This window comes from Salmo trutta, chromosome 9, assembly GCF_901001165.1.
Source record: "Salmo trutta chromosome 9, fSalTru1.1, whole genome shotgun sequence".
Taxonomy (NCBI): Eukaryota; Metazoa; Chordata; class Actinopteri; order Salmoniformes; family Salmonidae; genus Salmo; species Salmo trutta.
Genome location: NC_042965.1, coordinates 44,372,510 through 44,398,842, shown reverse-complemented (window position 1 = coordinate 44,398,842; position 26,333 = coordinate 44,372,510). Strand labels below are relative to the sequence as shown.

The following is a 26,333-nucleotide window of genomic DNA, read 5'->3' as shown; positions in this document are numbered from 1 at the left end:
GGTCAGTCCTGTTAGAATCAAAGCAGTTGGTCAGTCCTGTTAGGGTTAGAATCAGAGCAGGTGGTCAGTCCTGTTAGAATCAGAGCAGGTGGTCAGTCCTGTTAGAATCAGAGCAGGTGGTCAGTCCTGTTAGAATCAGATGAGGTGGTCAGTCATGTTAGGGTTAGAATCAGAGCAGGTGGTCAGTCCTGTTAGAATCAGAGCAGGTGGTCAGTCCAGTTAGGGTTAGAATCAGAGGAGGTGGTCAGTCCTGTTAGAATCAGAGCAGGTGGTCAGTCCTGTTAGGGTTAGAATCAGAGCAGGTGGTCAGTCCTGTTAGAATCAGAGCAGGTGGTCAGTCCTGTTAGAATCAGAGCAGGTGGTCAGTCCAGTTAGGGTTAGAATCAGAGGAGGTGGTCAGTCCTGTTAGAATCAGAGCAGGTGGTCAGTCCTGTTAGGATTAGAATCAGAGCAGGTGAGCATAACATGTTCGACAAGTCCTTCAGCGCCTCCTGGAGAACCAGTTATTTGTGAAAGCGGAGAAATGTGAGTTCTACCCTCTTTTTTCTGGGATATGTCATCGCTGAAGAAAATCTGCAGATGGACCCGGAAAAGGTGAAAGCAGTAGTGGCTTTGCCCCAACCTACGTCCAGGGTACAGCTACAACGTTTCCTTGGGTTTGCCAATTTCTACAGTGTTTCGTTCGATGCTACAGCACCCTAGCGATCCCCTTCTCGGCACTCACCTCTCCCAAGGTACCTTTCACATGGTTCGCAGCGGTTGACAGAGCCTTTGTGGACCCGAAGCATCAGTTCACCACAGCCTCCATCCTCGTCCATCTGGACCCGTCCCGTCAGTTTGTGGTTGAGGTCGATGCTTCTGACGTTGGAGTGGGGGCGATCTTGTCCCAGCGATCCATCCAGGACCAAAATCTCCATCCCTGTGCCTTCCTGTCCCATCGTCTCAACTCCGCAGGAAGAAACTACGACGTGGGTAACCAAGAACTCCTGGCAGTCAAGATGGCACTGGAGGAGTGGAGACACTGGCTGGAGGGAGCATAACATCCGTTTTTGGTTTGGACCGACCACAAGAATTTGGAATATCTGCGCACAGCCAAGCGCCTTAACTCCCGGCAGGCCCAATGGGCTCTGTTATTCACCAGGTTCAACTTCACCATTTCCTATTGCCCAGGGTCCAAGAATGTTAAACCTGACACCCTCTCTCGCCTGTACAGTCCCGCTGCCACATCCTCTGATTCCGAGACCATCCTCCCTACCTCATGCCTTGCGGCTGATGTGGGCTGGGGTATTGAGACCCTGGTCCGCAAGGCACAACGTTCCCAGTCTTCCCCTGGAGGGGGCCCGGCTAACCGGTTGTTCGTCCCTAATTCCGTCCGGTCCCGGGTCTTGGAATGGGCTCATTCCTCCAGGTTTACCTGTCATCCGGGTTCCCGTCGAACCCTGGCCTTCCTCCGACAACGTTTCTGGTGGCCCACAATGGTTCCTGATGCCTCTGCCTTCGTCGCCACATGCACCGTTTGTGCTCAGAATAAGACTCTGCAGCAAGTCCTTTCCGGCCTCCTTCAGCCACTACCTGTCCCTCATCGACCCTGGTTCCATATCTCCCTGGACTTTGTCACTGGGCTCCCTCCGTCTGATGGCAACACCGTCATTCTGACGGTAGTGGGTCGGTTTTCCATGGCCGCCCATTTCATCCCTCTCCCCAAACTACCCTCTGCCAAAGAGATGGCCCAGCTCATGGTGCAGCACGTCTTCAGGATCCATGGACTCCCAGTGGACATGGTCTCCGACTGGGGTTCTCGTCTCAGTTCTGGAAGGCGTTCTGCACCCTTATTGGGTCATCAGCCAGCCTGTCCTCTGGATTCCATCCCCAATCCAACGGCCAGTCGGAGCGAGTAAACCAAGACCTGGAAACAACCTTAATATGTCTCACCACAGATTAATGAGAAGGGTGTGCTTGAAAGGATGCACATAACTCTGAAATGTTGGGTTGTATTGGAGAGAGTCTCAGTCTTTAATCATTTTCCACAAACAGTCTGTGCCTGTATTTAGTTTTCATGCTAGTGAGGGCCGAGAATCCACTCTCACATACAGTTGAAGTCGGAAGAGTACATACACCTTAGCCAAATATATTTAAACTCAGTTTTTCACAATTCCTGACATTTAATCCTCGTAAAAAATCCGTCTTACGTCAGTTAGGATCACCACTTTATGTTAAGAATGTGAAATGTCAGAATAATAGTAGATAGAAACTTTTATTACTTTCATCACATTCTCAGCGGATCAGAAGTTTACATACACTCAATTAGTATTTGGTAGCATTGCCTTTGTTTAACTTGGGTCAAACGTTTTGGGTAGCCTTCCACAAGCTTTGGTGTAACTGAGTCAGGTTTGTCGGCCTCATTGCTCACACACACTTTTTCAGTTCTGCAGGAAGAATTAAGTCCTACACAATAGTATGCGGCTTGCCTGTCCTAGCCACTCGGTAGCTCACCATATAAGTGTCACGTCCTGACCAGTAAAGGGGTTATTTGTTATTGTAGTTTGGTCAGGACGTGGCAGAGGGTATTTGGTTAGAGTGTTTCGGGGTTTGTTGGGCTATGTTATTATGTAAGAGGTGTGTTTGTTTAGAGTGTTCCGGGGTTTTTGGTCTATGTTCTAGGTTAGTGTTTTTCTATGTTCAGTCTAGTTTTTCTACTTCTATGTTTAGGGTTTGTTGATTGACCTTCAATTGGAGGCAGCTGTTCCTCGTTGCCTCTGATTGAAGGTCCTATGTATAGGGGTGTTTGTGCTATTGGGGTTTGTGGGTAGTTGTCTCCTGTTTTGTGTCTGTGCACCTGACAGGACTGTTTAGTGTCGTTTGTTGTTTTGTATATGTGTTTCTTTTGTTTTTCCTTCTTTTAATAAAAATAAAGATGAGTATACACGTTCCCGCTGCGTTTTGGTCTAATCTGTACAACAACCGTGACAATAAGATGCTTCTAGCCCCTTCTTATTAATGGTATCTGTTGCTTTTATACGTCTTACTACTCGAAAGTCGTCTTAATTCTCGCTCGAAAAACTCCCGTGGCTTATTTTTCAAATTGTTATGTTTTCTTTCTAAATGTCTGCACAAGAGTGAATGTTTCATCGAGTTGTGAGAAAGTACTTTTGTACATATAACGCATTGTGGCTGAGGAAAGGCACTACTCCCAATATAAGTGAACCCCAAATCAATGTAGTTCTCATCATGTTTGTGCCTCTTCGATGGTCCAACGTCCCTGTCTGTTGTTTGGTGCTTTCCCGGGTAAGGGGGCAGTAGCTCTTCGGCTGCATCAAATTCACAACTGTCAGGGTCCATGCTAGCTGGGCTAACAAAAAAAGTAGAATTACTGGTGCTAGCATTGGATATGCTCTTGGAAGCAGACCAACTTGTCATCGACAGGTGCAGGTGTAGTACTGCTGGTAGGTGCAGGTGTAGTACTGCTGGTAGTAGCAGTACTACCAGTAGAGCTGGTATGTGTCTCTATGGATGCAGTCCTTACTTTCTTTGAACCATTTATCCATTTTCGAGCAAACTGAATGAGCAGCAGCTATGTTTGGCTACATAAGGACCAATAGTGGAATTCCCACGAGAGAGTAACGGTTAATGTGATTGGATGTTAATTATTTGACTTGGCTTCCTGTATTTGACATTGTGATGTTGTTTCGCTGAACACTAGATGGTTTAATTTTATTTTTGGCAGAGAAACGAGGCGACTCAGGCGAGGAAAGAAAACTCACCCAAATGTAAAACCCCGTTAGAAAATATAAATGGACTGTTTGAAAATGTGAGGAAAAAAAAATATATACTTTTTAAAATGTATTTAAAAAAAATGTGAATCACATTTTAATTTGGCGTACCCCCGACGGCATTGTACATACCCCAGTTTGGGAATACCTGCTCAATGGGATCGGTGTCCCCCCCACAGGATGGTTGAGCTAACGTAGACTAATGTGATTAGCATGAGGTTGTAAGTAACAAAACAAAAAAATCCCAGGACATAGACATTTCTGAAATGGGCAGAAAGATTAACAAGAATTTAAGCTAACTGCACTGTCCAATTTACAGTAGCTAGTGCAGTGAAATAATACCATGCTATTGTTTGAAGAGTGCACAATTATGAACTTGAAAATGTATTAATAAACCAATTAGGCACATTTGGGCAGTCTTGATACAGCATTTTGAACAGATATGCAATGGTTCATTGGATCAGTCTAAAACTTTGCACATACACTGCTACCATCTAGTGGCCAATATCTAAATTGCGCCTGGGCTGGAATAATACATTATGGCCTTTCTCTTACATTTCAAAGAATGGTACAAACTTTTTATTTTTTTAAACACGTTTTTTTCTTTGTATTATCTTTTAATGTGTTAAAATTCTCCTACATCAATTTCACATTACCACAAAAATGATATCAAGAATATGCATATCCTTGCTTCAGGTCCTGAGCTACAGGCAGTTAGATTTGGGTATGTCATTTTAGGCAACAATTTAAAAAAAGGCTTAGATCCTTTTAATGGCTGATATTGTTGTAATAACCTAATGATTTCTTTTCCAGAGAAACACATTTGCTGATATTAAGAAACATTTAGAAATAGTTACATTATATTTTGTCTGGGGTTTTATTAATGAATTTAGTTTGTTTGTTAGTCTAATGGATATATTACATTTAGTATGTAAAGAAACATGACTCATATGAGTTATTAACTGTGTTGACAGTTTACATTAGTAGTGAACTCAACGGTATCAAATGACACGTCAACATGACAAATGATCAATTCACATGACATCACCCAAAAAACAAACAAGATCCACGACTCTGATCATGACAAGCTATTACAAGGACGATTATATCTCTAAGAGGACTCTCTGGCCCGGTGTCCATATGTAATCTGATCTCCTGCTGCATATCTGCCAGCTCTGAAAACAGCCCTCTTATATCCCCACCAGGTCCAGACCTGGGTTCAAATACTATTCGAAATCATTGCAAATACTTGCCTGGCCAATGGTACCAAAAGAAAATAGTTGCAAAAGGGCGAACCCCGTCCATCTGGTAATCCAGGCAGGCTAAAGCAAATCGTAAAAGTATTGGAAAAGATTTTAAATAGCAATTTGAACGCAGGTCTGATCCCCTCCCACTAGGCCTCCAGGCCCCCACCCCCCCAGGCCTCCAGGTCCCCACCCCCCCAGACCTCCAGGCCTCCAGGCCGCCACCCCCTGGCCCTCACCCTTGGTATGATGGGATACTGGTGGTGGAGTCTAAACAGCTGTGTCATGCTGGGGATACTGGTGGTGGAGTCTAAACAGCTGTGTCATGCTGGGATACTGGTGGTGGAGTCTAAACAGCTGTGCCATGCTGGGGATACTGGTGGTGGAGTCTAAACAGCTGTGTCGTGCTGGGGATACTGGTGGTGGAGTCTAAACAGCTGTGTCACGCTGGGATACTGGTGGTGGAGTCTAAACAGCTGTGTCATGCTGGGATACTGGTGGTGGAGTCTAAACAGCTGTGTCATGCTGGGGATACTGGTGGTGGAGTCTAAATAGAGTGAGGAGAAGGACTATTAATGATTGACTATTGATTATTACTCTATTGATTAGGTAAGGATGTGAGTTAAAGTACACACAGTGACCTGACCAGATAGTACAGTAGCGCTAACAAAAGTGATTGATTGTATTATGTTTTGTGAAATGAATTATATAATTATAAATATTTCTCTAACCATACATTTCTATCTGGTATTACTTTGCTATATAAAGCTATTGGTAGTAATGTTATTGAATTACTTAACAGTATAAATGCTTTATTTAAAACAATTTATTTAAAAAATATATATATTTTTAAGTGTTTAATTTGCTTTAAATTGTAAATAGACATATGAGGTTGGTCACTAGGCAGATTGAGAAGGTATAGTGTATATATATATATATATATATAGTTCTTATGATATCTGACATGTATGAACGGATGTTCTGTACATTAAACGCTGACTGAGACTATAAATATAGACTTCAAAGAAGATACAAATGTGATTTTAAAAAAGTGATACATTGTCACATTATAATCACCAATTTTTTACTATTTTGTTACATTCATGCCACATTCTGATAATACAAATAAATACACGTAAATACAGTAGGAGTCTGATAACATCTATGAATTGATACGTGACAGAAAATCACATCACATAACTGGAATTCCACACCCACTCAAAAAGCAGAGATAGGCGTTCGATTAACGTTGCCTGTTATCTGATCATCCTCATAGCTCCACCCTCGATTATTCAGGCTGATTATGTGCGGTTGTTGCGCGGAGAAGGGGAGTCTGCGAGGAGAGGAGAGCAAGAGGCACTAACCAGGCTACACATCTAACAGGGAGGGTAAAAACCCGCACGAAACAACAGGATTTTATTGCACATTTGAACGGTAACAAAATAACATTTGGATTGTATAGTGTAGGTTGTTGGAAGAAGGGATATTTCGGTGGGAGTTTATAAGCAGTGTGCCTTTTTAACTTCGCACACAGAGTTGTATTAGTTTGGATAGGCTAGCCCAGCTGGGGGGAGAGTTTGCTGGTTTGGTCGAGCTGGTTATATTTTTTATTGCGCGTTAGGCGCTCCAGTTGTTGTTGAACTATGGCGCTCAAAGCGAGGGCTTTATACGATTTCAATTCCGAAAACCCCGGTGAGATATCAGTGAAAGAAAATGAAATAGTGAGTCTGTACAGCGAACAGGATATCGAAGGATGGCTAGAAGGGTCCAACAGTAAAGGAGAGAGAGGTCTCATCCCAGCGTCCTACGTCGAGATCCTGAAGAATGATACTGCGCCCACGTTTAACAACAACAGCACATCTGGATCCCGGTACGCCAATATTCCAACCGGAGGTTTCGGGGACTCCTCTTCTTCTTCTAAAATCCAGAATCAAACTGACAACTTGTCCAAAACATCAGTAACATCACCCGGGTTTGCAGCGTTCTCACCGCCTGTCCCAGTACAACAGCAACACGGATACCAAGCCAGCCAGGGAAGTGACGAAGACTGGGATGAAGACTGGGATGACAGCTCGACAGTGGCTGACGAACCAGGGGTTGTTGTTGGAGGTAATTACCAAGGGGATTTTGATGGCAACGGACCGTCTACATACAGAGTGTCAACGTCTACGTCTAAAAGTAGCAACGTTCAACAAGCCAAGAGCTCTGCTACGGTCAGTAGAAACCTCAATAGGTTTTCAACGTTTGTGAAATCAGGAGGGGAAGCGTTCGTGTTAGGTGATGCAGCTGGTTTTGTAAAAGATGGGGATAAGATATGTGTTGTAAGTGGACAATACGGTCCAGAATGGCAGGAAAACCCATATCCTTTCGCCTGTACCATCGACGACCCCACCAAGCAGACCAAGTTTAAAGGGATGAAGAGTTACATTGCTTACAAGTTGACGCCCACCCACACACAGACCCAGGTAAACAGGAGGTATAAACACTTTGACTGGCTCTATGCCCGGCTGGTGGAGAAGTTCCCAGTCATCTCTGTACCCCACATCCCAGAGAAACAAGCCACGGGACGGTTTGAAGAAGACTTCATCTCTAAAAGGAGGAAGGGGTTGATATGGTGGATGAATCACATGACCAGCCACCCGATCCTGTCCAAGTGTGATGTCTTTCAGCACTTCCTCACCTGCAACAGGTAGGCTTCACCTCTCCCCATCCCCTCTCTCCTCTCCATGTTTCTTTGCTCTGTAAAGCTAGCCTGAGTGCCAGTCTGGTTTTTTTTTTTGCTCTCTTGCCAACTCCTCATAGAATTGGCGTGTTTAGCGTGATAATGGACAGCAATGGAGATGTCATAATAGCACAAACAGACTGGCACTCAGGCTATCGTAAAGCGTCTTTTGGGTCATTGAAAAGCTCTAGCCGGTAGTGGCCTGGGGATGGTCTGGTGGTAACTGCTTGCCATTTGGATCACACATGTAGGCTTGGCCTGTGTTGGTATGGGTACGAATCTGGCCCACGAGAACCGTGTTCTTCCCTGTCTCTGTAAAACAAAATTAAAACGCTTTGTGAAAACCCCATGTTTTTAATTATTTTCCACAGCACAGACGAGAAGTCATGGAAGCAGGGGAAGAGGAAGGCGGAGAAGGACGAGATGGTGGGGGCAAACTTCTTCCTCACTATCTCCACGCCCTCCGGACCCCCCCTGGACCTGGTCGAGGTCGAGTCCAAGATCGACGGCTTCAAAGCTTTCACTAAGAAAATGGACGACAGCGTGGTCCAAGTCAACGCCACCACCAACGAGTTCGCCCGGAAACAGATCACAGGGTTTAAGAAAGAGTACCAGAAAGTGGGCCAGGCGTTTAAAGGCCTGGGACAAGCGTTTGAGCTGGACCAGCAGACGTATTCGGTAGGGTTGAACCAGGCCATAGCGTATACAGGAGAAGCATACGATGCTATTGGAGATTACTTTGCAGAGCAGCCAAGACATGATGTGGACCCATTAATGGATTTGTTACAGCTGTACCAGGGACATCTGGCCAACTACCCTGACATCATCCACGTACAGAAAGGTAATGTCACCATACTACCCTGATATCATCCACGGTACAGAAAGGTAATGTCACCATACTACCCTGATATCATCCACGGTACAGAAAGGTAATGCCACCATACTACCCTGATATCATCCATGTACAGAAAAGTAATGCCACCATACTACCCTGATATCATCCACGGTACAGAAAGGTAATGTCACCATACTACCCTGATATCATCCACGTACAGAAAGGTAATGTCACCATACTACTCTGACATCATCCACGGTACAGAAAGGTAATGTCACCATACTACCCTGATATCATCCACGGTACAGAAAGGTAATGTCACCATACTACCCTGATATCATCCACGTACAGAAAGGTAATGTCACCATACTACCCTGATATCATCCACAGTACAGAAAGGTAATGCCACCATACTACCCTGATATCATCCATGTACAGAAAGGTAATGTCACCATACTACCCTGATATCATCCACGGTACAGAAAGGTAATGCCACCATACTACCCTGATATCATCCACGGTACAGAAAGGTAATGCCATCATACTACTAAACTCAGGCCTAGTAACTCCACTAATGAGCTGATTGATTGATTGATTGATTGCTCCACTGATTGTAAATCTGTGTGCGATAACAGTTGAATGGGTTTAGCTAAGTGTAAACATTGGTTCATCAGGGATTGGTTCATCAGGGATTGGTTCATCAGGGATTGGTTCATCAGGGATTGCTTCATCAGGGATTGGTTCACCAGGGATCAAATGACTTTGTTGAAACCCATGTGCTGTCAGATGGCAACAACAATATACATTAGCTTGATAAGAGCCTTCATGTTTTGTTTCTGATAAGGTACCTCCCTTCCGAGGCTTTTTCTTTTTCTCCACCTGTCATGGTGGCTGTAGTCTCCGTATCATCAGCTCTGCAGCAGTCGTCACCATTATAACTGAGAGGAGGGGACTTCTGCATGAGTGATGGGGAAATGTTTATGTTGGGGGTGTTGACTCACACCACACGTCCTCCCTTACACACACACACACACACGCATACACAGGTTTCATTTGACTGCTGAGTCATATGGGAGGCAGGCTGTGGTTTAGCTGATGCGTTGTGTTTTCACGTCTGGTTGTGTGTGTGCAGTCATTGTGGTGCATGACCCATGTATAAAGCCTGGAAACAACAGAAATTGCCACAGGGTTTGCCAGGAAAGCCAGTCAGTCTATCACCCGTGACCTACAGTAGTATCAAGGGCTGTGACGGTCATGGAACTTTGGATGACGGTAATTGGCCAGCCAAATTACCACGATCAACGTAATAACCATTTGAATAGCAAAACATGTTTTATAAAAAAAAAAATATTAATTTAAAACCTTTTTTTATTTTTATTAAACATGTTTTCTCCTTTGCTCAGCCTGCATGTGCTGCAGTAGAAACAGAAGGAAGGGAACGGTTGTCCTCATTCAAATCAATGAGGACATAATGGGTGGAATGGCAGCCATTGCGAGGAGCAAAGCAGGAAGTAAAAGCAGGAAATATACCCATCAATATGTGCTGTGATTTGTTTTTGATTTAACCTAACAGACACTGCAAAAAACAATACATTCCATAGATCTCGCCAGCTTGTAGTCCTACAACCAGGCAATGAGTTACCTCCGGTTTGTTCAGCCATTCCTGTGGTGAAAGAATAAGGGTTTGGGATAAACGTGGAAAATAAAAGTCTGAGGTTAACACAGGCTCAGGAGATCATAGCAGTCATTGAACATAAAATCTTCATAATTAATAAAAAAGCTTATGTGCTTTATGCATTTTTTTAAATTCCATAAATGCTTCATCATTTCACAAAAAAAGTGACGTTAGCTGATGATTATCTCATAGAACTAAACGTATAAGATCAGTGTTTACCTCTGACCTTAAGGCATTTATTACCCCCCCCCCCCCCCCAAAAAAAAAACAGCATTCATTTCCACATGGCTTTGTCCAACAAACCATGGTGGAATTGAGCCTCTTTTTCCATTGGCACTTTGAAGTCCACCTAGGTTGGGCTGGCCTTGGGAGGGCTCAAATTGGGTTTCCACTGCCTCCAGAAAGAATTGATGTCATGTTGCTAGGTAGCCAATATGTGACTGCAGCTGATGTAGCTAGCTAGCCTTTTACTGAGGAGTTGTCATCAAGGCAAAGGGTGGCTATTTGAAGAATCTCATATATATAAAATATATTCTGATTTGTTTAACACTCTTTTTTGGGGGGTACTACATCATCCCATATGTGTTATTTCATAGTTTTGATGTCTTCACTATTATTCTATAATGTAAAAAATTTAGCACACACACACACACACAGTTGAATTCGGAAGTTTACAAACACCTTAGCCAAAATTCATTTAAACTCAGTTTTTCACAATTCCTGACATTTAATCCTAGTAAACATTCCCTGTCTTAGGTCAGTTAGGATCACCACTTTATTATAAGAATGTGAAATGTCAGAATAATAGTAGAGTGATTTATTTCAGCTTTTATTTCTTTCATCACATTCCCAGTGGGTCAGAAGTTTACATACACTCAATTAGTATTTGGTAGCATTGCCTTTAAATTGTTTAACGTGGGTCAAACGTTTCGGGTAGCCTTCCACAAGCTTCCCGGAATAAGTTGGGTGAATTTTGGGCCAGTTCTCCTGACAGAGCTGGTGTAACTGAGTCAGGTTTGTAGGCCTCCTTCCTCGCACACACTTTTTCAGTTCTGCCGCTAATTTTCTATGGGATTGAGGTCAGGGCTTTGTGATGGCCACTCCAATACCTTGACTTTGTTGTCCTTAAGCCATTTTGCCACAACTTTGGAAGTATGCTTGGGGTCATTGTCCATTTGCGACCAAGCTTTAACTTCCTGACTGATATCTTGAGATGTTGCTTCAATATATCCACATAATCTACTTTGTGAAGTGCACCAGTCCCTCCTGCAGCAAAGCACCCCCACAACATGATGTTGCCGCCCCCGTGCTTCACGGTTGGGATGGTGTTCTTCGGCTTGCAAGCCTCCCCCTCTTTCCTCCAAACAAAACGTTGGTCATTATGGCCAAACAGTTCTATTTTTGTTTCATCAGACCAGAGGACATTTCTCCAAAAAGTACGATCTTTGTCCCCATGTGCAGTTGCAAACCGTAGTCTGGCTTTTTTATGGTGGTTTTGGAGCAGTGGCTTCTTCCTTGCTGAGCAGCCTTTCAGGTTATGTCGATATAGGACTCGTTTTACTGTGGATATAGATAGTTTTGTACCTGTTTCCTCCAGCATCTTCACAAGGTCCTTTGCTATTGTTCTGGGATTGATTTGCACTTTTAGCACCAAACTACGTTTATCTCTAGGAGACAGAACGCGTCTCCTTCCTGAGCGGTATGACGGCTGCGTGGTCCCAAGGTGTTTATACTTGCATACTATTGTTTGTACAGATGAACGTGGTACCTTCAGGCGTTTGGAAATTGCTCCCAAGGATGAACCAGACTTGTGGAGGTCGCCAATTTTTTTCTGAGGTCTTGGCTGATTTTCTTTAGATTTTCCCATGATGTCAAGCAAAGAGGCACTGAGTTTGAAGGTAGGCCTTGAAATACATCCACAGGTACACCTCCAATTGTTTGAGTCAATGTCAATTAGCCTATCAGAAGCAATTAGCTGTTTAAAGGCACAGTCAACTTAGTGTATGTAAACTTTTGACCCACTGGAATTGTGATACAGTGAAATAATCTGTCTAAACAATTGTTGGAAAAATTACTTGTCATGCACAAAGTAGATGTCCTAACCGACTTGCCAAAACTATAGTTTGTTAACAAAACATTTGTGGAGTGGTTGAAAAAACGAGTTGTAATGACTCCAACCTAAGTGTATGTAAACTTTCGACTTCAGTGTGTGTGTGTGTGTGTGTGTGTGTGTGTATTTAGAAAGGTAGATGCAGTTTGGTAACAGAATGACAGTAAATGTGACGACGTTTTTGTTTAAAACTCCTATCTTTTCCATTTTTCAAGATTTCAAAGATAATTATCATAATTATATTATAATTATATATTATTAATTATCTGCAATAAGAATAGGGTGTCAGCTATGATATGACACCTTGACTCTCTTTTGGGTTATTTTACTACAGGAAGTGAAGTGATTTAACACCCGGTAACAGAATGACGGTAACATTGACATCATGGGTCCTTGATCTGTACTATAGAGGAATGCGTCATTCTGAGTGTCGTTCTGTTCATGGTGATGTAGTCTAAATAGGTAGGAATGTTTAAATGTTCTTCCTTTTGCATGTTTTGGGAATTATTATTACTACACACTGGTTATTATTCTAATGCCCCCAAAACAAGATCACATTTGCCCCCAAAACAAGATCACATTTGGTTGATCCAGACCAAATCTGTACCAATCATAGATGTCTATATTTCACAAGTATGGACATCACAGTTTGGCCCCGGGCAGAGTGGAGTTTGGCCCCGGGCAGAGTGGAGTTTGGCCCCGGGCAGAGTGGAGTTGTTTTTGTGTTTTTTTTATTTTTATGTTTTATTATTGTATTTATTTAACCTTTTTATTTAACTAGGCAAGTCAGCAGAGTTGAATTCAGCACAGGGGAAAATAATACTACTCATTGAGTAGTAACAATGAACAGGACACTAGAGTAAGAAATGAATGAGGACAATAATGAAATGGTGACAAAAGACAGGAAGCAATGTTTATTCTGCGGTTGGTCATTCCACTGGCTGGCTCTACGGGTGTGGAAGCTGCTACATATTCTGCAACTAATATGGCACAAAGATACTGGATTTTCTCCTCTTCTGGTTTTGTTTTCAAAATGTTTTTGTTTTCAATTTTGTAAAAAGAAAATTGCTGATAAGTCTGTATTGTTCTCTCGGTGTGGGAGAAAATACAGCCTCTCCCTGTCTCTCTCTCTCTCGCTCTCCCTGTTCTCTCGCACGCTCTCTCTCTCTCTCTCTCTCTCACTTATCTCTCTCTCTCTCTCTCTCTCCCCGTCTCTCTGTTTTCAACCTCTCTCTCTATCTCTCTCTCTCGTTTGTATGTGTATCTGTATTCATCTGTTCTGCGTTAGAGATTCTGTGGATCTGGGTTAAACTTCAGCAGTGGAGCAGAGATATTGCCAAGAAGAAGAATGGCTAGTGGGGGGGGGGGAGAACTTATTTTAGGGAATGTCAGCATGTTTTCCTTACTTCATGCACAAGTCTGTGTGGTATGTCTGGACAGAATACTGTAGAATATAATAGATTTATTGTCCTCTGAGCAGGAAATTGTTTTTCACAAGCTTGTACATTTTACACAAACCTCAAACCAACATCAAACATACAGCTCATCGTTCAGACATAGGGATGGGCGTTTTAAATTTTTGGACTGTTAGAGTACTCGCAATTGTTTTATCTGGAGTTCTCGAATGGAAAAAATATAATATTGTTTTTAACACAAGGCCCGCACTAGAAAAAAAATATGTTTGCATTTATCTATATGCCAACAGATCATAACCATTACAGATAACAAATCCTAATTGCTAAATTGCCCCATATATACAAAGTATTCGGAAAGTATTCAGACCCCTTGACTTTTTCCACATTTTGTTACGTTACAGCCTTATTCTAAAATTGATTAGGAAAAATATATATATTTTTAATAAATCTACACACAATACCCCATAATGACAAAGCAAAAAAGTTTTTTATTTTTTGCAAAAAAACTGATATCGCATTTACATAAGTATTCAGACCATTTACTCAGTACTTTGTTGAAGCACCTTTCCTCCAGACGTGACGCTTGGCATTCAGGCCAAATAGTATAACTCCAAGCGGGCTGTCATGTACCTTTTTACTGCGGAGTGGCTTCTGTCTGGCCACTCTACCCTAAAGGCCTGATCGGTGGCGCTGCAGAGATCGTTGTCCTTCTGGAAGGTTCTCCCATCTCCACAGAGGAACTCTGGAGCTCTGTTAGAGTGACCTATTGGGTTCTTGGTTGTTCCAAACTTGTTTCATTTAAGAATGTTTCCCCCCATCAATGTAATCCATTTCAGAATAAGGCTGTAATGTGGAAAAAGTCAAGGGGTCTGAATACTTTCCGAATGCACTGTATATGCGAATAACTCATTTGCCACACGGGCCTGCCATCATTCACTATGAACTGGACTGTGTGTTAACAGGAAGTAGGACCTGTCATCATTCACTATGAACTCGACTGTGTGTTTACAGGCAGTAGGACCTGCCATCATTCACTATGAACTGGACTGTGTGTTTACAGGCAGTAGGATCTGCCATCATTCACTATGAACTGGACTGTGTGTTTACAGTAGGACCTGTCATCATTCACTATGAACTGGACTGTGTGTTTACAGGCAGTAGGACCTGCCATCATTCACTATGAACTGGACTGTGTGTTTACAGGCAGTAGGACCTGCCATCATTCACTATGAACTGGACTGTGTGTTTACAGGCAGTAGGACCTGCCATCATTCACTATGAACTGGACTGTGTGTTTACAGGCAGTAGGACATGCCATCATTCACTATGAACCAGACTGTGTGTTTACAGTAGGACCTGTCATCATTCACTATGAACTGGACTGTGTGTTTACAGGCAGTAGGACCTGTCATCATTCAATATGAACTGGACTGTGTGTTTACAGGCAGTAGGACCTGTCATCATTCACTATGAACTGGACTGTGTGTTAACAGGCAGTAGGACCTGCCATCATTCACTATGAACTGGACTGTGTGTTTACAGGCAGTAGGACCTGCCATCATTCACTATGAACTGGATTGTGTGTTTACAGTAGGACCTGTCATCATTCACTATGAACTGGACTGTGTGTTAACAGGAAGTAGCAACAGCGAGACTTTAGATCACATTCACCTGAATGGATTTCTGTAAATATGTAAAAACACCACAGGAGTCCTCTTCCACCTGGGAACTTTACAGTCCTATTGATCAAACAACCATGAAAGAAGGTAGGCTCTCTCTCTCCCTCAGTTATGCACATCAACAAGATCAACAACTAATGCTAGCCAGAGCAAGATGAGCTCAACTCTAACGAGGGTACACCAGATAAACCCTCTCCAACTTTTTCAGCTGGTTGGCCGTCAAAATTGCACTGAAAAGATGGGGAATATTAGCCTGCTCGTTCTTCTGCAGCTCGTTCTTCTGCAGCTTGCCTGCCAATGCTTGTCCCAACCCATGTTTTTGACAACTGAAAGGAAACTTGCCTGCCTGTCCACCCATTTTGATCGACAGCAATTACATTTTGCTTGACAAGTCAAGAGATATGCTAACAGTGGATAATAGTCGTTCAAGTTCAGCATAGCTAGCTAGCCAAGCGATTCACATTTCTTGTTAGCTTACCAAATGACCCCTGCATCTCTATCTGTAGCCACCGAAAAAGATATGACGGGGAAAATGTTGGTCACTCATCCAAAGATATGACATCCTCCCAGCAGCTAGCTAGCTAATGTTAGGCTCTGGGTTTTTAGCTTGCTAAATAAATAGCTACATAAATAGATACGCTAGCCATGGGGTGTCAAACTCAAACAGTGCACAAGGCCGTATTGAAAAAAAAATCCAAACGATATCGTGGGCCAGACAGCCTATTTGATTTTTACAACAAAAAATGTTAAACTGCGACCCAAACTGGCCATTTGTTTTTATTAGGGAAAAAAATGGCCCTTTTTTTATATACATATATATATATAACATGGTTTAGTTTTTTTGATAGTTTTTTTAAAAATCCCGATAATAAATTAAAGCCAGACTGCAATATTTTAGTAGCCTAGCTAGGACTGTGTCTGTACACTTTCCCTCCGCTCCGCGCTGTAAACATAACACGCGAAAGTTTGCGTCAATTGAAGTTGAATTCACCGACGCAAGCGCATCAGGCTGTAATTTCATAAAAGTACATGACTCCCTTGTGTGTCCTTTTTTATTTATTTTTTTAACCTTTGTGTTTGGCCACGTTATGACTGACTTTATGCCAGCCTTATTTTACAGTCATTTTAAACCAAAACATCCGAATGGCTGGAGGCAGCAAACAGTGTACCAGACCAGCTGTGATTTACAACCTAATAGCAATTTTTTGTTGTTGTTGGACTACCAAGAAATGTATTGGTAAATTATTATATTAAATAATGCATTAAACTGCATCCATCAATTCTGCCAACAATTCCTTACTCTATGTCATGGAAAGTTGAGTCACATAGAACCCTCTTGATAAATTAGGGTTTTGAAGCATATTAATATCTTTGACTGATTTTTTTGCTTTTTGTTTCATATCTGCAAAAGTAGTTTAAACGCTGTCACTTTCTCTTTTTTAAAGTGAAAGATGTTTGCTTTTGCTGCGTTGAGAAGGGACCCATTGCGCTTCTATTGCAAAAACAGACATTTCCTTGTTTTCTTGTGGAGTCTGGAGTAGAATAGATTATAATGAAAATCTGTGTGTAAGGTCTGAAATACAGTGGACTTGAATAAGATGCATTTCCTAGGAGAAGGTAACTATTTCCTGCAGGTTCGTCAAACTTTACACAAACACCAAACCAATATATAATCATTAGGGCGCAGCGGTCTAAGACACTACAGACACCCTGGTTGGATTCCAGGCTGTATCACAACCGGGCTGTGATTGGGAGTCCCATAGGGCGGCGCACAATTGGCCCAGCGTCGTCTGGGTTTGGCCGGGGGTAGACCGTCATTGTAAATAAGAATTTGTTCTTAACTGACTTGCCTAGTTAAATAAAGGTTCAATAAAGGTTAGATTAACTGACTTGGCTAGTTAAATAAAGGTTACATTAAAACAATTGGTTTGTTACACATGGAGAAAATACCATTAGACCTCTATTGCAAAAACAGACATTTCCTGTTTCTTGTGAGGTCTATGTGAGAGAGCAGACAACAGAGTGCAATGTCAGTGTATTTACGTTCTCTTGATGACTGGCCAATGAAGGTCTTCCTGTCGGGGTCAGATCAATCCCAGCTCTTTTATTTTGACAGAGGCCATTACTCATGGTGACTGAGTTCACTAAATGAAACCGAATACCGAGGCAGACTCATGCAGGAAGGTTGGCTGCATGCCTGAAAGGTGAGGATAGTTTCACTCCCTCCATCCCCCTGGGAGTCCCTGAGCAGCAACATCACAATGTGACAGCATGTGTAGGGTTGTGGATATTCTAAAACCTACCCAAATTCCCATAATTCCCTGTTTTTTTATCAGAAATCGTAGTTGGGAGGATGACTTCTGTAACAAGGAGGGAATAGACTGTGAGGGAATCCTTTGTGCTCCCGAGTAGTGTAGTGTAGTGTAGTGTAGTGTAGTGGTCTAAGGCATCTCAGTTCTAGAGGTGTCACTGCAAATCAAATTGTATTTGTCACATACACATGGTTAGCAGATGTTAATGCGAGTGTAGCGAAATGCTTGTGCTTCTAGTTCCGACCGTGCAGTAATATCTAACAAGTAATATAACCTAACAATTTCACAACAACTACCTTATACACACAAGTGTAAAGGAATGAATAAGAATATGTACATATAAATATATAAATGAGCGATGGCCGAACGGCATAGGCAAGATGCAGTAGATGGTATAGAGAACAGTATATACATATGAGATGAGTAATGTAGGGTATGAAAACATTATTTAAAGTGGCTAGTGATACATTTATTACATCCAATTTTTAATTATTAAAGTCGCTAGAGATTTGAGTCAGTATGTTGGTGGCAGCCACTCAATGTTAGTGATGGCTGTTTAACAGTCTGATGGCCTTGAGATAGAAGCTGTTTTTCAGTCTCTCAGTCCCAACTTTGATGCACCTGTACTGACCTCTCCTTCTGGATGATAGCGGGGTGAACAGGCAGTGGCTCGGGTGGTTGTTGTCCTTGATGATCTTTTTGGCCTTCCTGTGACATCGGGTGGTGTAGGTGTCCTGGAGGGCAGGTAGTTTGCCCCCGGTGATGCGTTGTGCAGACCTCACTACCCTCTGGAGAGCCTTACGGTTGTGGGCGGAGCAGTTGCCATACCAGGCTGTGATACAGCCTGACAGGGTGCTCTCGATTGTGCATCTGTTAAAGTTTGTCAGGGTTTTAGGTGACAAGCCGAATTTCTTCAGCCTCCTGAGGTTGAAGAGGCGTTGTTGAGCCTTCTTCACCACGCTGTCTGTGTGGGTGGACCATTTCAGTTTGTCTGTGATATGTACGCCGAGGAACTTTTTAAAACTTTCCAGCTTCTCCACTACTGTCCCGTCGATGTGCAGTACCTGGTTCGAATCCAGGCTGCATCACATCCGGCCGTGATTGGGTGTCTCATAGGGCGGCGCACAATTGGCACAGCATCGTCCGGTTTTAGCCGGGGTAGACCGTCATTGTAAATAAGAATTTGTTCTTAACTGACTTGCCTAGTTAAATAAAGGTTAATTAAATAAAAGTTACATTTAAATTAATAAAAAACCAAGTTTCCAGAATGATTCAACCCTACACTGTATGTCAACAATCCCATTCATATTTGTGTAGGCAAAATACTCCCAGCTATATTGGAAGTGAGCTAATGTAGGCCTAAGCTATGCTTCCTCCCAAGCCCCACCAACAGAACAGAACGGGGAAGTAGAACAGTGCCTTTAGCAGTAGGTCGGAACCAACCAAACCTGCTTTTCTGCTCCATGAGTCTGAGGGATTGTAATCTAACTATTCCTACATGTTGAACACATCCTACAAAGGCAACATCAGACACTTGTTGCATTTGCTTGTTTCACACCAGAGTCAGACCCCAGGTATTTGAGGACACCCTCAAGCATAGCACTTTCAACATAGAGAGAGAGTGCACCAGGCAGGAGAGGAGAGAGTAGGGTTAGGGAGAGAGAGAGAAAAGAGGGAGAGAGAGAGTAGGGAGAGGGAGAGCGAGTAGGGTTAGGGAGAGAGAGAGAGAGTAGGGTTAGGGAGAGAGAGAGAGAGTAGGGTTAGGGAGGGAGAGAGAGAGGGAGAGAGAGAGAGAAGAGGGTTAGAGGGAGAGAAGAGGGTTAGAGGGAGAGAATAGGGTTAGAGGGAGAGAATAGGGTTAGAGGGAGAGAATAGGGTTAGAGAGGGAGAGAATAGGGTTAGAGAGGGAGAGAATAGGGTTAGAGAGGGAGAGAATAGGGTTAGAGAGGGAGAGAATGGGTTAGAGAGGGAGAGAATGGGGTTAGAGAGGGAGAGAATGGGGTTAGAGAGGGAGAGAATAGGGTTAGAGAGGGAGAGAATAGGGTTAGAGAGGGAGAGAATAGGGTTAGAGAGGGAGAGAGAGAGAGAGAGAGGTTGAGGGAGCTTAGGGTGAGGGTTAGGGAGTTGGAGGTTAGGGAGTTGAGGGAGCTTAGGGTGAGGGTTAGGGAGTTTCTTCCACTGATTCTGTGCTAATTATTTGTACACGCTTCAGTCAAGCAGAAACTAGTCGGATGCAGCTGTCTGGTCAGCTGGGTCACATGTTGTTTAGGCATCGACTTGGCAATGAGAGGGGTGAAGTTGTGTAATGGTGAGAACCAAAACCTATGCCTCCTTTCCTAAAGAGAGGTTCAGTAAGGTCTTGTTTAGCCTGCCATATTTGTTGAATATAACTTAATATTCACAATATTGTTTGTTTAGGTCAATGAAGTACCATTGCTTATGCATGTAAATTAAGAGTATCCTAAAGTCACAAAAAGACAAACAAATTAAAAATGAATTCCCCTTCCCTTGTTCTGTTGGCTTCTGCCAGTGGCCTGGAACACTGCCAGTGGCCTGGAACACTGCCAGTGGCCTGGAACTGGAACACTGCCAGTGGCCTGGAACTGGAACACTGCCAGTGGCCTGGAACTGGAACACTGCCAGTGGCCTGGAACTGGAACACTGTCAGTGGCCTGGAACTGGAACACTGTCAGTGGCCTGGAACTGGAACACTGTCAGTGGCCTGGAACACTGCCAGTGGCCTGGAACTGGAACACTGCCAGTGGCCTGGAACGCTGCCAGTGGCCTGGAACGCTGCCAGTGGCCTGGAACTCTGTCAGTGGCCTGGAACTCTGTCAGTGGCCTGGAACACTGCCAGTGGCCTAGAACTCTGCCAGTGGCCTGGAACACTGCCAGTGGCCTGGAACACTGCCAGTGGCCTGGAACTCTGTCAGTGGCCTGGAACACTGTCAGTGGCCTGGACTATATGTATTGTTTGAAAAGCCATGCTGTGTTGAAGTGCTTTAAGTCCCCTCCATGGCTATAGACCAGCCCTATGCGGTAATACATTAGTATTTTTAGCTTTTAGTTTCCCCTTTCAGACCCATTATCATAGCCAATAATAATGCCCACAGACTCAGGCCTAGTCAGATCTCAGGCCAATGGGAACAGGTTGTTCACGCCAGGAATCTGGAGACTATTTTTGGGTCGAGCCCTCGGTGTCATCGAGCCTGTCGTAGATCTATAATGATCTGCTTTGAGAGGTTTTAATGGAAGTCTCTTTATGTGTTAGGCTATGTAATATAATGTTATGTCTGTGTAATGGTTATGCTGTTATTATGCTGACTTTAGAACCCAGCCTCTTCCTCTAAAGGGAGAGTTCACCCCAAATTACAATATGACACGTTGGTTTCTTTACCCTGTCAGCAGGACAAGTTATGACGGCAGTCCATGCTTTGGTTTAGTTTCCCTGACACTGTTTCCACATGCTAACGTTTTAGCATTTGTGGCACAAATCCCATTCAAGTTATGAGACCAATATTAGCGTTTTATAAAAAAGAATTGCACATGTCCAAATGAACGGAAAATATCTCAAATTCATTGTGAAGCTCAACACAGTTGCTTATGGATGTTTTGAACATGTGTGAAAAAATTCTGACGTGTGTGCCACAAAATGCTAAAATGTTAGCATGTGGGAACAATGCCAGGGAAACTAAAGCAAAGCATGGATTTCTGTCATACTTGTCCAAAGACAACGTACAGGGTGAGGAAACCAATATGTCATGTTGTAATTTGGGTTAACTATGCCTTTTCAATGAAGTTGATAAAAATGGCAACTCGGACTATTTTCCCCACAATATGCACATATGTGAACTTGCTGTCAATTGAGACTTAACCCTCTTCTGTCAATTCCTCTCCTCTCTCTCCTGGACTACTGACCCTCTCCTCTCTCTCCTGGACTACTGACCCTCTCCTCTCTCTCCTGGACTACTGACCCTCTCCTCTCCTCTCCTGGACTACTGACCCTCTCCTCTCTCTCCTGGACTACTGACCCTCTCCTCTCCTCTCCTGGACTACTGACCCTCTCCTCTCCTCTCCTGGACTACTGACCCTCTCCTCTCCTCTCCTGGACTACTGACCCTCTCCTCTCTCTCCTGGACTACTGACCCTCTCCTCTCGCTCCTCTCTTTCCAGGAGATCTAACACTCTCTCCTCTCCTCTTTCTCCAGGAGCACTTACCAAGGTGAAGGAGTCCCAGAAGCACGTCGAGGAAGGCAAGATGGACGCTCCCCAGGCGGACGGCGTCAACGAGCGTTGTAACATCATCTCCTTCGCCACGCTGGCAGAGATCCAGCACTTCCACCAGGTCAGGGTGAGGGACTTCAAGGCCCAGATGCAGCAGTATCTAACCGAGCAGATTGGCTTCTTCCAGAAGATCACAGGCAAGCTGGAGGAGGCCCTGCAGATGTATGACAACGCTTAGACGGAGGGACACCCCTGATTGGTCTAAATCCGATTGACCACATTCTGATTGGTCGAGATCTCATATCCGACCCCCCCCCCACCCTCATTGGTCCAGATATGACCCTTGACCTCCCTCAGTCAGCCAATCATTGAAGCCTCAGGTGGACATTACCTTCAACTGCCAAACAGCAATACAATCCACTATGAGAACACAGACGACACTGACCGACCTGGAAAGTTCCCTGAAGGATTGTTTCCTGACGCCTGGATGTTGATTCCATGTATGGTGGCTACTGTTTTGAAGGAGCTTGAGTTGATATCTGGCTTTGTTTTAATGGGTTTTAATGCAGTGGGTTTTTTTTTCTGGATCAAAATGGGGTTTGGGTGGTGGGCGTGGCCATGCGCATGACAAAATCTGTTTTTAAAGCAAATTTCCTGTAATTCTACACATTTTGCCATGTGGCTGAGAGAATATTTGCAGTTTTATAAAGATTATATCCTCTAACACATTTTGCTATGGCTTATTTCAGTGACTCAAACCTTCTAATGAAATCAATGGGGGGGGGGGGGCATGCCATGACAAATACTCCTGAATGCATAATGTTTATATTTTAGATTCTCCCTGACAGTCTCGCTTTTATTATGGTGACTTTTACTTTTCAAAGAGGCTGTTATTTTTTTTTTTAATTTAAAAATATATATAGATCTATTAGCTTTTCTACATACTTTATATCTTGTTTTAGTCGTTTTTAAGTTTACACTGAAATGTTTTTCCATTTTTTTTTTTTACTATTTTTTATTTTTTTTTACTGTTTGGACATAGTTGGCCCAACAAAACACTGAGGCAGCGGACAGCCCAATACTTTTCTACGTAGAGACATCACTGGGGTGGTTTAGGAGGTGAGCCACTCAGACGTGAGACTACAAAAAGGGTCATAAAGCTTCTATAAAGCTTCTGTTTTGTATTGATCAATGTTTTGTATCAAATCAAATTAAGTTACTAGTTAAGATAAAAGTGATTTTTGTTCAGAGGGGAGTCTCTACCGTAAAGCAATGCTGTTTAGTGGCTTTAAACAGTTAAAATGCTGCCTTCTGCTATAACACTTGAGCTCCTCATAGTGTGTGTCCCAAATATCTTAATATTCCCTATACATAGTGTACTACTTTTGATCAGAGCCCTATGGGTAGTGCGCTATATAGGGAATAGGGTTCCATTTGGGAAGTCCCATCTCTAGCAGGAACATGTTTGCACATACAGACTCCCAGACTTGTGGCTTTTTTTGATTGTCTCTCTCTGATTTATACTTTTTTTATTTTCTATTATTATTATTTTTAAATAACTTCTATAAAGGTTTATGTAGTAATAATAATAATAATATAAATATATTCTCATATTTAGTTTTTAAGAGGCTTGTTTGTTGCAAATATTATAGAAAGCTTATCGAGAACCACGCTTTTGGACGTGGACTAGTGTTTTGTTGGAGTTTGAGAGAAGTGCCCAGCCGATGGGCAGAAGAATCCGTCGGACTGCTTGGAGTGCTGGCCTCGACGATTCTCCCTTCAGAGACTGAAGTCTGATTCAGGGGCATCAATGTAGAGCACGTGACTGGATCATTCTGACTGGGACAAGGCTGATTTTTTACAGAGCACGGAGAGGAAGAAAGCTATACTGGTCTCAGTGGGATAACCTGTTCTCTTCTTACTGCAGCTAGGATTCCATTCAGTGGACATCATGGGACCATGAACTCTGCCTGCTTCGAGCAGTTCAGAGCCTTGGAACGCAAGGGAACATGTCTCGGACTGAAATGGATTAACACAGACTGAAATGGACTGGACAGTCGGCTCAGACTGAAACTACATTTTTTTTTTTTTTTTTGAGGTTGGATGTTAGTCTGTCAGTCAGACTGGTTGATGGGTAGAGAGAGAGAGAGAGCGAGAGATCAGTCAGACTGGTTGATGAGTAGAGAGAGAGAGATCAGTCAGACTGGTTGATGGGTAGAGAGAGAGAGAGATCAGTCAGACTGGTTGATGGGTAGAGAGAGAGAGAGAGAGAGAGATCAGTCAGACTGGTTGATGCGTAGAGAGAGAGAGAGAGAGAGAGAGATCAGTCAGACTGGTTGATGGTAGAGAGAGAGAGAGATCAGACTAGTTGATGGGTAGAGAGAGAAATCAGTCAGACTGGTTGATGGGTAGAGAGAGAGAGAGAGATCAGTCAGACTGGTTGATGGGTAGAGAGATAGATCAGTCAGACTGGTTGATGGGGAGAGAGAGAGAGATCAGTCAGACTGGTTGATGGGTAGAGAGAGAGAGAGATCAGACTAGTTGATGGGTAGAGAGAGAGATCAGTCAGACTGGTTGATGGGTAGAGAGAGAGAGATCAGTCAGACTGGTTGATGGGTAGACATCCTTCCTCTCCTGTTGTTAATTCAGTCTAACGATCCTAGTACAGATCTGGACACCTCAGCCAGCCTGACTCTCCTGTTATTTTAACTTATGTGCCAGTTTTAGTGTCGAGTCAGAGACTAAATAAACTACATAAACTCCTCCACGTGTTGGTCTCGTTTGTTGTTTGTACATGTCTGCTGTCACATTGTGATGTTGGTGCTCAGGGACTCCCAGGGGTCTTGTCTGGTCCGACGGTTCAGTTGCTCCCTGCTTCTTCACACGTAATATAACTAGCCCGACGTAGGCTACACCGATCTGATGACGGACCTGCCGGCAGGATCAGGCTCAGGATCAGGCTCAGGATCAGGTTCAGGGTCAGGTTCAGGCTCAGGTTCAGGCTATCCATCAGATACATGTGTCCAGTGTTTTTTTTTTTTAAAGATGCCAGAGAAGATGCCAAGATACGTCCTCCAAGCAGCCAAGTTCAACAGCCTAACAGCTTTAACACTGAATGTGTTGCTATCACTTTTATCATCTCATTAAATCATTTCCTTTAAATGACTGAAGATTGAGTGATACTCTTAAATAAGTATGTTGTTTGATTGAACAATCCATTTTCCCTGAGAAATTCTATTAATCCCCGAGTCTGTACTGAAAAAAAAAAATAGTATGTTTTTGTCATGGACAAATTTGCTGTGGAAAAAGAAACCTCAGCCTTGTCTTGGAATGGAGAAAGATAGATAAAGGAAGGAAGTGTGTTTTGTTTGGGTTGGAGGAGAATCCATGCATGAAGGATGTGGTGGTGATGGCAGCAGGACATTTGATCAGAGACGTTCCTTTCAGCTCCTCTGGACATCAGCTGGGTTATTGGTAGGGCTCTGTTAATGTGTTCAACACTGTCAGACAGACCGTCTTTTAACTTATGTGCCAGTTTTAGTGTCGAGTCAGAGACTGCCTTCTTTTTGACCTCCTGTAAATTAAATACTTCACTGTCCTATGAAAAGAAAATTGTTTCCAGATGCCTGTTCCACAAAGTAAACTGCTGTAATCAGAGCTTAGTCTTGGCTCTGAGGGCTGTTTGCTATTGTCAAGACTGGACAACAAAGGTGACCATGTGTTCAGTTCTTGAAGGAACCAATAACCCAGCTGATGTCCAGAGGAGCTGTAGGAGCTCCGGTTGACTCTATGTTGATGTAGTAAAATGTTTACGTGTAATTTCCATTAAAACAGAATAAGGTCAAAGAAGGGTCTATACTGATACGTGTGACCTACCGTTTGGATTGTAACATGAACCCAGTGTCCGAGGGAATGGCTAAACGTTTTTAGTTTTGTTGTTGTTGTTGCAAAAGGTTTTGCTATGGTGTGCCTTAATGAATACAACCCTGGGTTCCTAGATCTGCCAACTCTGTGTCCAGGGTCCCTGGACTGAGGGTAGTGGTAGCTCCAAGATTGATCCTAGATCTACCAACTCTGTATCCAGGGTCCCTGTACTGAGGGTAGTGGTAGCTCCAAGATTGATCCTAGATCTGCCAACTCTATCCAGGGTCCCTGTACTGAGGGTAGTGGTAGCTCCAAGATTGATCCTAGATCTGTCCAGGGTAACCTCTTGTGAGGCTAGCGGCCCATCAAAGAGCAGCAGAGGCCCAACAGACAGGCAGTAATTGAAAACAGACCGGAGACTGTTTCCATGAGGAATCTGCTGAGTACAAGCAAACTCCTCACATTCCAGCAGAATGAACTCTG

At 43.3% G+C, this 26,333-nt stretch overlaps 1 protein-coding gene across 1 annotated transcript; it reads left to right on the top strand.

The window, feature by feature from the left end:
- Positions 1–6,657: 6,657 nt before the first annotated feature.
- On the top strand, positions 6,658–23,192 carry snx18a (sorting nexin 18a). Its single transcript, XM_029763834.1, has 3 exons — positions 6,658–7,703; positions 8,108–8,577; positions 21,971–23,192. Exons 1-3 carry the CDS (start codon positions 6,658–6,660, stop codon positions 22,222–22,224), a joined length of 1,770 nt encoding a protein of 589 aa, XP_029619694.1. The 3' UTR covers positions 22,225–23,192.
- Positions 23,193–26,333: the final 3,141 nt, after the last annotated feature.